Source organism: Sylvia atricapilla, chromosome 23 (assembly GCF_009819655.1).
Source record: "Sylvia atricapilla isolate bSylAtr1 chromosome 23, bSylAtr1.pri, whole genome shotgun sequence".
NCBI classification, from domain to species: Eukaryota; Metazoa; Chordata; class Aves; order Passeriformes; family Sylviidae; genus Sylvia; species Sylvia atricapilla.
Genome location: NC_089162.1, coordinates 6,115,929 through 6,126,707, shown reverse-complemented (window position 1 = coordinate 6,126,707; position 10,779 = coordinate 6,115,929). Strand labels below are relative to the sequence as shown.

General features: G+C 53.3%; 1 protein-coding gene across 1 annotated transcript; it reads right to left on the bottom strand.

The window, feature by feature from the left end:
• Nucleotides 1-2,227: 2,227 nt before the first annotated feature.
• LOC136370987 (ankyrin repeat and protein kinase domain-containing protein 1-like) lies at nucleotides 2,228-9,629 on the bottom strand. The gene is made up of 8 exons (XM_066334725.1): nucleotides 9,442-9,629; nucleotides 7,416-7,710; nucleotides 6,966-7,117; nucleotides 6,160-6,209; nucleotides 5,921-6,076; nucleotides 5,603-5,721; nucleotides 4,671-4,716; nucleotides 2,228-3,568 (listed from the first exon to the last, which is right to left on the bottom strand). The coding sequence occupies exons 1-8, from the start codon at nucleotides 9,627-9,629 to the stop codon at nucleotides 2,232-2,234; spliced, it is 2,343 nt and encodes a 780-aa protein (XP_066190822.1). The 3' UTR covers nucleotides 2,228-2,231.
• Between the last annotated feature and the right edge of the window lie 1,150 nt (nucleotides 9,630-10,779).

Here is a 10,779-nt window from a genome sequence, read left to right as displayed (position 1 = left end):
CCAAGGAACAACCCAAACCATCCCAGGATTTACTGAGCTCAGGGTGACTCCAGCAGGGATCAGGGCTGGAACAGGAGTGGTTTTAAGGGATCTTAAATTTCCCCCTTCCTGTTCTCCAACTCAACCAAGGAACAACCCAAACCATCTTGGGATTCTCTGAGGGTTTTGACGAGCAGTGGGTTTGAAAATCTCCCCGTGGTTCAGGAGCTCTGGAGCTGGACAGGACAGGGATGCTCAGGGCAGCACTCCAGAGTCATTCCACAGAATTCCCTGCCAAAATCAGCAGCACCACCCTGCTCACCCCACCAGCTCTGGGCACCTTAAAAACACCATTTTTGAGGTATAAATATCGACAATTTGGATCTTTTTGAATCTCAAAGGGCTGTCTGGGAGGCTTCTGCCCTGCTGCTGCCAGGAGCTGCCTTGGCCGTGAACTTTGGCAGCCCTTGGGAAAGAGCATGAGATAATCAGCAGCAGACTTATCAGCAGGGACAAAAGACTGAAACCGAGTTGGAAAAGGAGAAAAAAAGAAAGTGGAGCGGGGGGGGGATGCAGATCTACGAATAATTTTAGAAATAAGCTGCAAGTTGCACAGTCACAAAGCGGAGGCTGGAATGCACTTTTCTAGAGTTTGTAAAGACTCATTTAATTTCTATAGAAACTGAGCAGCAAACAGGTAATTTTCTCTGCAAATTGCTTCTATCACCTCTGGAATGCTCTGCAAGAGCACTGTATTTCCCTCGTGTCTTCTTAATCCCCTGTTATTTTCATTATAAATTTAATTAAGCTCTTGTAGAGAACATTCCATGACATACGAGCTGAGTTTTGTTTTTCTGCTGCAGCGGGGGACAGAAAGGAGCTGCTGAATTATGTGGCAATTGGATTTCTTTTTTTTTTTCCTGGGTAAATATTTCAAATGACACCGAGCAGGGGAGTCATTTGCTGAATCAATACAGCTGAAGCTGAGGGAAGGAGCTGCACAGGAAGGTCTGAGCATCCCAAGAATTCCTTCCAGCCAGGCCTTTCCTCCTAAGACAAAACTGGGGAATATCAGGAACAGGTAAATCAGGGAAATGCCAAGTTTTTTTGGTTGGGGTGGGGTGTTTTTTTTTTGTGATTGCAATAAAAAAGTCCATTTCTTACACTCCCTGCAACACAAAATGTCACCAGCACTTTATTTCATAACCTGCCCAGCTCCCTGCTTCACCAATGGCAAATGTTAAACATGAATCATTTCATTACAATTTATTTAAAATGATTTCTGAAGGCTTTGGTGCCAGAGCGTAGTGAAAAACCGGGTTGGAACACAACACACATCAATGCTTTCAGTTAATAAAAAATGAAAACGAAATCAGCAGAGGCTGGGCTTTTAAACCCCTGGTTTTAACCCGTTTAATCTCACGTTATCAGGCAATAGCAGCTCCCCTGCAGAGCTGGGGCTGTTTGTTTCTATTTCAGCCTCTTCCCAGCTCGGGGCCATGACAAGTCATCCTCCCACCAGGCACGTTTGGGGACGCTCAGGAGTCACAGCAGCGCTGTCACCAGGGAATCAAATCCAACACGATGTTTTTCACAGGGGTGATCAAGCTCTGGGATATCTTCCTGAAGGAAAATCAGGAATTATTTCCCCCCTATCCAGGGATACAACTCGCACCTTGACCTGCAAGCAGCCAGATCTCGTGTGTGATGATTCTGGAATTCTGTTCCCCGTGATGCATCCGTCTCAATACTCTCTGTCAGTGATTATTCCTTCCTGCCTTGTTTTATTTGATTCTCGTTGCAGAAAGGAGATGTCAGGAAATCTGACACGTTGCTGTGCCAGCAGCAGGTGAGAATCTCACGATTCAATTCCCACCTGTGCCAGGGCCATTTTTCCCCAATTTTCTCTGTAGGAAAACATGGAATAAAAGCAATAAAAGCTGTGTGTGTGCTGTGCACAGCTTCAGCGCTGCCTGCGTGAGCAGGGGCTGCATAAATCCCTGCTCAGGAAGGCTTCAGGAGGAAAGCACTGCCTGAAGTATCACCAAGCCAAAACGTTCTACAGGCTTGCGAAAGAACTTGTCATCAAATAACTTCATTTCCTTTTACTCTCTCGGTGTTCACGCTTAAAAGCTTCCATTTAAAAAAGGGGAAATATTTTCCTGTAATCAGCAGGCGAGAGCACGAGGCGCTTTAAGGCGTCACACCTGAGGTGGGGAAAGCTCAAGCTGCGAATTCCTGAGCCGAGGGATTTACAGATCTGTCCTTCCTGGGATAACCCTGGGCCTGGGAGCCTTGGCATCGTTCAGAGTCCTGCTGCCAGCTTTGCCCGCCGAGCTCTCCTGGCCCTGCAGCAGGGTGATGATGTTGTCCCGCTGGTGCCTCACCGCCAGCTGCAGGGCCGTGCACCCAGCGCCATCCTCCACGTCCAGCCTGGCCCCGGCCTTCAGCAGGGTCTTGATGATGGCCATGTTGCCCTTGAGCACGGCCAGGTGCAGCGGCGTCCAGCCCACCTTGTTGCTGGCGTTGACGTCGGCCCGGCACTCCAGGAGGTTGATGACGCTGAGGAAGGAGCCCCTGAGCACGGCAAAGTGCAGGGGGGCCCAGCGGGCCCTCTCGGCCGTGTTGGGGTCTGCCCCGCAACGCAGCAGCTCGCTGACCACCGCCTCGTCCCCGTAACGAGTGGCCAGGTGCAGCGGCGTCCAGTCCATGCCGCCCTTGGCGTCCAGCCGGGCGTGGCTGCCCGTCAGCAGCCGGATGATCTCGATGTGCCCCTTGAAGGAGGCCAGGTGCAGCGGCGTCCAGCCTTTGTCCGTCCTCAGCTCCACGTTGGCCCCGTATTTGATGAGCTTCTGGCAGATGAGGTACTTGCCCCTGACCACGGCCAGGTGCAGGGCGCTGTAGTGGTTCTGGTCCAGGCTGTTGACGGAGATGCCCTTCTTCAGCAGGTACTGCACCACGCGGAACTTGCCCCTCTCCACGGCCACGTGCAGCGGCGTCCTGAGGTTCTTCTGCTTCCTCTCCAGGTCAGCTCCCTGGCTGGCCAGCAGCTTGACCAGCCCCACGTGCCCGAAGCAGGCTGCCACGTGCAGGGCGGTCTTGCCGTCCACCTCCTGCGTGTTGGAGTCTGCCTGGCGGGACAGCAGCACCCGCGCCACGTTCTCAAAGTTGTTCTGAGCCGCCAGGTGCAGCGGGGTCCACCCATCGCGCTCCTGGGCGTCCACCCGAGCCTGGTGGTCCAGCAGCAGCCTCACGGTCCTGTCGTCGCCGTGCTGGGCCGCGAAGTGCAGCGGGGTCCAGCCGTCCTCGTCGGCAGCGTTGGTGTGGGCGCCGTGCTGGATGAGCACGGAGCAGAGCTCGGGCAGGCGGAGCTGCACGGCCAGCAGCAGAGGGGTGCAGCCGCAGCCCCCCGAGCTGTTGGCGCCCGCCCCGCAGCCCAGCAGGAAGCGCACCTTGCCCACGTTGCCCTGCAGCACCATCAGGTGCAGCAGGGTCAGGCCGTTCTCCTGCAGCGTGCCCGGCTCCTCCGGGGCCAGGTCCTGGGCCTCCCTGCCAGGAGGAGGGACAGACACCTCCTGCTTGTCCTTTCCTAAAGGAGGGGATGGAAAGCGGGGAGAAAGAGGGTGGAGCAAAGTGGGAAACTCCCCAGAAGGCCGGGATGTTGGAACTCTGAGGATTTCAGGCTTTTGGTGTTGACAGGCACTGACCCCCAGGCAAGCACTGCAGTCAACCCGAGGCTTCCAAAATGAAGTGATAGCACTGGGATTGGGGAGTTTGATTAGAAAAAAATGGGGAGAAAAAGAGTGAAAAACTCCCCAGAAGGCTGGGATGCTGGAACCATGGAAGCTGAGGATTTCAGGCTTTCTTGTGACCCTTGAGCAAACACTACATTTGACCTGACGCCATGGAAAAGACTCCCAAAATGGAGTGATAGCACTGGGATTACGGAAGTGGAGTCTGAATAGAAGTGGAACACTTAGTAGTTAAGGTTTCAGTGTATAGTAAAATATATGGTATAATAATATATATTGGGGCAAGGTGGAGGGTTTGGGGTGTTGGCTAGAAGGTTCTTCTTCTTTCACCCTCTTCTTCATGGGTTTGAGTGTTTTTTTTTGTAATTGGGTGAAAGGGTCCGCACTGCAGGCCCATGGGTGTTTGGTCATTGGGTAAAAAGCATAAATAATACAGGTCTCATCTCGTTACTGGGTAATTAGTACTTGAAAGACCATGGAAAGAGTTAGAGATCCATTTTCTACCTTGTTAGCAGAGCTCACAGCTTGTGAGACTGTGCTATAGATAAGAATTGAAAAACACTGAGTGCAAACATGAAAACTGCATGTCCCATTCTTTAATCCTGGCTCTGACAGAAGATTAGAAGATAAAAATTTTAATTGTGTCCCATGTGAGAATCAAACTCACGACCTTTAAAGAGGGAGAGCTTGTGGCTCCTCATAGGATGACATGAAATGCAGTCATCTGGGAGATAAGGGATGTAAAATAAGGCCAGACACTCACTGGGACATTTGGCCTCTCTCTCTCTCTCCCAGTATTTCCTGAATAGTTCATTTTCCTTAATTTAAAATGTCACCCACATGGAAAACCTTATGAGCCACACCCTTCTACCACAAAAGAGACAATTTTATGGTTTCTCCTTCTTTAATTCTCCATTCTAAAGCCAGTCCCCTACTTACCCCCACTCCTGGTGTCCCGGGGGAAGGCGAACTCCTCTTTGTCACTCTTGTTTTCAGAAAGGAGAAGAGAAAAAGGGTAAGGCAAAGTGTTTGTTTGCACCCTGTGATGTCTGCACAAAGTGTTTTGCTGCTGCTCTGCAGTTCTGTGCCATCATTTCAGAGTTCTTTTGCCCAGTCCTGTTTTTGCACCCCAAACTCAGCTAAGCCAGTCGTGACACAGCAGGAATGGGGCAGCCTGAAGATGATCTCTGGTACCCAGGAGTTTTTCCTCCTCCTGCTCAATTGCTCCCAAACACACACATTCTGCTTCCCGACTGCAGGGCAGCGTCCCAAAATTACTTCCTTTGTTGTTTAGGGACCCCCCAAGCCCCCACCTCTTCAGGCCCCTGGTTTCTCACAAAGTTTGGTAAAACCCTCTAAATAGCAATAATTCCCAGATCCCGTCTCTCCCTGTTTTCTTGCCATAATTACTGCAGTAGCTGGGATTACATTTTGACTATCCAGAAGCCTGATTTTTTTCTTAGCCAAAGAAACATGGGAATTTAAAACTTTTTTTTTTTTTTTTTTTTTTTTTTTTTTTTTTTTTTTTTTTTTTTTTTTTTTACCATCTGTAAGGGTTGTTCAAACCGGAACACCCTCAGTTTTGTGCCACGAACAAAACCCTGTGACCCTGTGTTTGCTTGAGTTTCTTTTAGGGACTGAAGCCACCATGACAAACCCTCTTCACCTGAGCAGGTCCAGAAGAAGGTTTTCCTTTCGGACTATTTATCATTCAGTGCATTTGTTAATTAATTTACAAATGTCCTACCCCCATAAATACCTGTGCAGACACCCTGCGAAGGTGCTGCACCTTCGGGAGGGGAAACAGCCTGGCAAGGACCAGGAGCAGAGCCAGCGGAATGTCCTGACTGCCCAAGGGGGGTTTCCCTCACCTGCTGGCTCCTGGAGATGGCCGGTTTGTGGGACATCTTCCTGACCAGCCGCTCGTTCTCGGGGTCCTGCACCAGGCTCTGGATCAGTGCCAGCAGCACGTCTGTCTCCACTGGGATATCTGCCAGGGCACAGCAGCTCAGCCTCAGGCTGCCCCGGGCTCCAGGAGCCGTGTGGGAAGGGAGGGAAAAGGGATGAAGGGGACGGGTGACAGCAAAAGGACACCAAAGCGGCCAAACCTCAGAGACGTAACTGGGAGAACTGGACACAAACTTATCCCCTGATTGTCACCCCGTGGCTCATCCACGCCCCAGTCCCACCTGCAAAGCTTGGCCTCTGCTTGGGGTCCTGGTCCCAGCACCTCTTCATCAGGTCCAGCATCTGGTGGCACTCCCCGGGCCAGTCGTCCCTGACCAGCTCCAGCCCCGGCCTCTTCCCCGCCGCCACCTTCACGATGATGGCCATCATGTTGGCCCCTGGGGACAGCCAGCACAGCCGGGGGTTTGCCCTGGCAGAGGGGCTGGGGTCAGCATCCCACAGGTGCAGGGCTGGCCTTTACCTGCGTAAGGTTTCTTCTGCATGAGCACCTCCCAGATGACGATCCCGAAGCTGCGGGAGAGGAGAGACTGTGAGCACTTGGATGTGGGATGCACTTACTGCTCCTGCCTTCCTGAGAAATGCGGAGATCTGTTCTTCAGGAGGGAAGGATTGCATCTCCCAGAGCCAGAAGGATTTCATCCCCTAAAGGGTCAGGCCGTGTGATTCTGCCCCATTAGGAGTGGGGTCATCACCCTCCAAAGGGTCTGTGCAGTGACCTGGAGCCTTTCCTGTCAAAGTCAGGCTCTCAGTGCCTTTTTTCCACTTTATTCACATTGGGGTTTAGAGCCCTTGGCTCTTTCAAGTTCCTGTGGCCGTGCAAATCCTCCTTTCCTCCTGCCTTGGGTTCCCCTGTGCTGCAAAGGCCAAGGAGCTGAGCAATTTCCAGACATGGGCACGGAGCTGGTGTGGATGTGCTGCAAAGCTCCTTGCCCAAAATGACAAAAACCAAATGGAAATCTCTTCTCCACCTGTCCCTGACCAAAATGCAGCTGAACGCTGAGGCAGATAAGCCAACATGGTTTAAAATTCTTTTAAAATCAGTCTCAGCAGTGACTGTGATGAAAGAGCAGCACTGGCAGTTCTGATCTCACTGGTTTTTATAGGATCTGGGTGTGATGGAGCCTGCAGCTCCCTTGGGAGGGTCCACTGGGGTGAGGATTATCCACAGAGAATCCCTCTCAGTCTCCACCGTGTGCTCCCCACATTCCATGAGGCAGAAAAGCAGAATTTAAACAATCTGAGCCCCCCTTTGCCGTGTGCCCTCACCTGTACACATCGTACTTGATCCCCGGGGGTTTGCTGTTCTGCAGGAACATCTCGGGGGGGATGTAGCTCAGGGTGCCCCTCAGAGCTGAGCTCTCGATGTACTGCATCCTGCTGGACTGCTCCATCCACCTGGACAGCCCGAAGTCGGAGATCTGCAAGCACAAACAGGGAAACTGCCCCAAAATGTTCCCACTCAGCCCCCCTGGACTTTGGGAGCAGGGACAGGAGGAGGTGTGAGCAGCTGGGACTCGATAAAAGCCAGACAAGCTGCAGCCACTGAGTCCAGCTGGAGCCTGGAATCCCCAGTGCTGGCCCAGGCTCCCTGCGTGACCTCCAGAACCGTGTAATCTGGTCAATCTTTGATGGAGTGCTCCTGGAGAACCTGATTCACTGGGGTTCTGGACTGGCAGAAACAACCTCACTCTTGTTTGAGAAGCAGCAAACCCACACCTTGACGTGCATGTTCCCATCCAGGAGGACATTCCCTGGCTTCAGATCCAAGTGCAGCAGGGGAGGGCTCATGCTGTGCAGGAAATTCATGGCCAAGCCCATCTCATGGATCACCCGGAATTTCAGCTGCCAGGACATCCTGTGAGTGGGGAGGATCCTCTCCAAGGAGCCCCTGGCCATGTATTCCATCACTATCCCCAGGGGGCTGTTGCACACCCCGTAGATGGTGACGATGTGCTGGAATTTGATTTTCTCCATCTTGCTTGCCTCCTCCATTAGGCAGTTCATGCTGGTCCTGGAAAATTGAGAATTAAAAAAAATAATTTAAATAAAAATTTATTAGCAAGAAATTTTATCAGTTGATTCACAGACTCTGTAGTCACTTAGTGATACTCAGCCTTTCCAGGCACTGCCTGCCCTAAAAAGATTCATCCCAAATTCCCCCTCGAGCTGATGCTAATGCTGCCACACAGTGATCTTTTGCAGACTAAAACCTGACATAGAAAATGCTGTGACTTCCCCAAAAGAGGTTTATTTGGGCACAATCATCCCCCACGGGGAAAGGGATGAAAAAACTTGCAGTTATTTCAATCCTTGGCAGTGAGGACAGAGAGCCTGTGCTTGTCACACGGGTGAGATGGCTTTGAACTGCCCCGGGGCAGGGTTGGATGGGAAACTGGGCAGGAACCTCCCCTGTGAGGCTGGGCTGGAATTCCCAGAGGCTGCCCCATCCCTGGAAGGGTCCAAGGCCAGCCTGGGATGGTGGAAGGTGCCCCTGGGGATGGGATGGAATGAGTTTTAAGGCTCCTCCCCACCCGAAGCACTCTGATCCCACGGAATTCCCGGTGTTTCCCCGGCAGCACAGCTCCTGCAGCTCCTCCTGTGCCTGCAGCTCCTGTCCCTGGGCACGGTGACTCTGCTCCCAGGGGGGACCCAGGCACGTCTCTGCCAGCTCTGGCAGACCTGTTTCTCCAAATTCTCCAAAGTTTCACCTCTCCCGACCTGCTGAACGAGTTTGGGGTGCCCGGGGCGCTCCGGGAGCAGCTGAGCAGCAAAGTGCCAGGAGTGCCTTTAAAAAGCACACCCTGGGAATTGGAGCTGAGCTGCCAGCAATTAGCCCGGGCCAGTAATTGATCTAAAATGGTTCAGCCAAGCAAAAATCTTCTGCCAGACTTCCTCTAGCAGGGTGCTCACAGTGCGACCGACCCTGGCTTGAGGAATCTCAGGTATTTTACTACTACTGATAAGACATAGAAGTAAAATTGATTATTTGACTCTTTTCCCCCCTAAAACGAGAACCAAATACAAATGTAATATCTGCAGAGCAAACTGAGCACAGTCACTGCTCAGCCTGAACTCAGCTGTTGTCAGTAACGAGAAATCACACCAGAGTGAGATTTTTATCCAGGCACGATCCTTCCAGATCGAAAGGAATCAAATTTTCAATTAAATAACTCCATCAGCTCTGCTGTTTTTCCATCAGCTCTGCCTGTGTTGGAGGTGTTATCAGCAGTGGCTGTGATTGCCTGGCCCTGCCCCGTCTCCAGACACAAGGTGGGCACCAGAGCAGTGAGAGACAGAGCAGGAGGCAGAGGGAAGAGATGTCTGGAGGCTACAGGAGCAGGACAGCAAAACCAGCAGCAAATCCTCTGCCCCTCATCTTTAAACCTGGGGGTTCTGGTGATTAATCCAGTTTGATTGATAGACATCAGCCCCAATGTCCAGTGGAAGCTGTAAAGAGGTCACCAGGCTGCTTTTAGCCGTGTTTCAGGTGCTCAGCCCCGGGTTCCAGCCCTGTTTTATTTCCTGTGTCCCTTGTGTCCCTTTGCTCACCCACACACGGGGCAGGGCAAGGCAGAACCCAGAGCACCTTTGGGTACCCAGCCCTCTCCTCCCCAAGCAGCAGAAGCCCTTCCCCGCAGAGTTTTCTCCCCAAACCCATCCTGGGAAGGATCCAGACCAAAACCCACCCAACCCCCTGGGGCTGCGCTGTGCAGAGCGGAGCAGAGAGCAGAGCAGGGGTTACCTGTCCAGGCTGGAGTCCTGCAGCAGGAACGGGGAGCACTTCACTGCGTACACCGTCCTCCACCTCCTGTGCTTCACCTGGTACACGTGGCCAAAGCCCCCGCTGGCCACCCGCACCCAGTCATCCTCGAAATCCTCCTTGCTGAACACGGTCAGGCTGCCCAGGGGCCGGCCCCGCTCCGGGCTCATGGCACGGCTGCTGCTGCCGGGGAGTGCTCGGAGCTGGGGGGACAGGAGCTGCTCCTGTCCTGTCCTGTCCTGGGAGCTGCTCCTGTCCTCTCTTGTCCTGGGAGCTGCTCCTGTCCTCTCTTGTCCTGGGAGCTGCTCCTGTCCTGTCCTGGGAGCTGCTCCTGTCCTCTCTTGTCCTGGGAGCTGCTCCTGTCCTGTCCTGGGAACTGCTCCTGTCCTCTTGTCCTGGGAACTGCTCCTGTCCTGTCCTGGGAACTGCTCCTGTCCTCTCTTGTCCTGGGAACTGCTCCTGTCCTGTCCTGGGAACTGCTCCTGTCCTCTCTTGTCCTGGGAGCTGCTCCTGTCCTGTCCTGGGAACTGCTCCTGTCCTGTCCTGGGAACTGCTTCTGCCCTGTCCTGGGAACTCCTCGGAGCTGGGGGGGACAGGAGCTGCTCCTGTCCTGTCCTGGGAGCTGCTCTGTGCTGGGGAGGGACAGGAGCTGCTCGGAGATGGGAGGGACAGGGACCTCCTGGGAGCTGTCCTGTCCGGGGAGCTGTTCCGAGCTGGGGAGGGCCAGGAGCTGCTCCTGCCCTACTCTGCCCTGCCCTGCCCTGCCCAGGGAACCTGCTCTTAGCTGGAGAGGGACAGGAGCTGCTCCTGTCCTGTCCTGGAACCTGCTCTGAGCTGGGGAGGGCCAGGAGCTGCTCCTGCCCTGCCCGAGGAGGTGGGGATTCACCCGAGGGGAATCCCGGCACCACCCATCAGCTGCTGATCCGCCGGGATGTGGCTCCTCGGTGTCCCCGCGTCCTCGGTGTCGCTGCCTGCAGTTCGCTCAGTTCATTCCCAGTCTGGGAATGTGGCTCTGCTCCCTCGTATCCAGCACTGGACGGGCAAATCCTTAAAGAATTCCCAGTGGGAAATGCAGAGGACAGCCCTTTGGTGACTGCTCGGTGCCGAGGGTGGGATTGTAGGATGGAGAGTAAGAAAACACTCCAGAAAGATGAAAAACGGAGTTTAAACCCCTCCTCAGAAGTAGCTGGAGAGGTGAAAAACACTCCAGAAAGATAAAGAACAGGAAAAACCCCCCAAACAACCAGAACTAGCGCATGAGTGCATGAGCCTGAGGGAAAAAAAACAAACCTCAGCAGAAATACCTGAAATGTGGCAAAC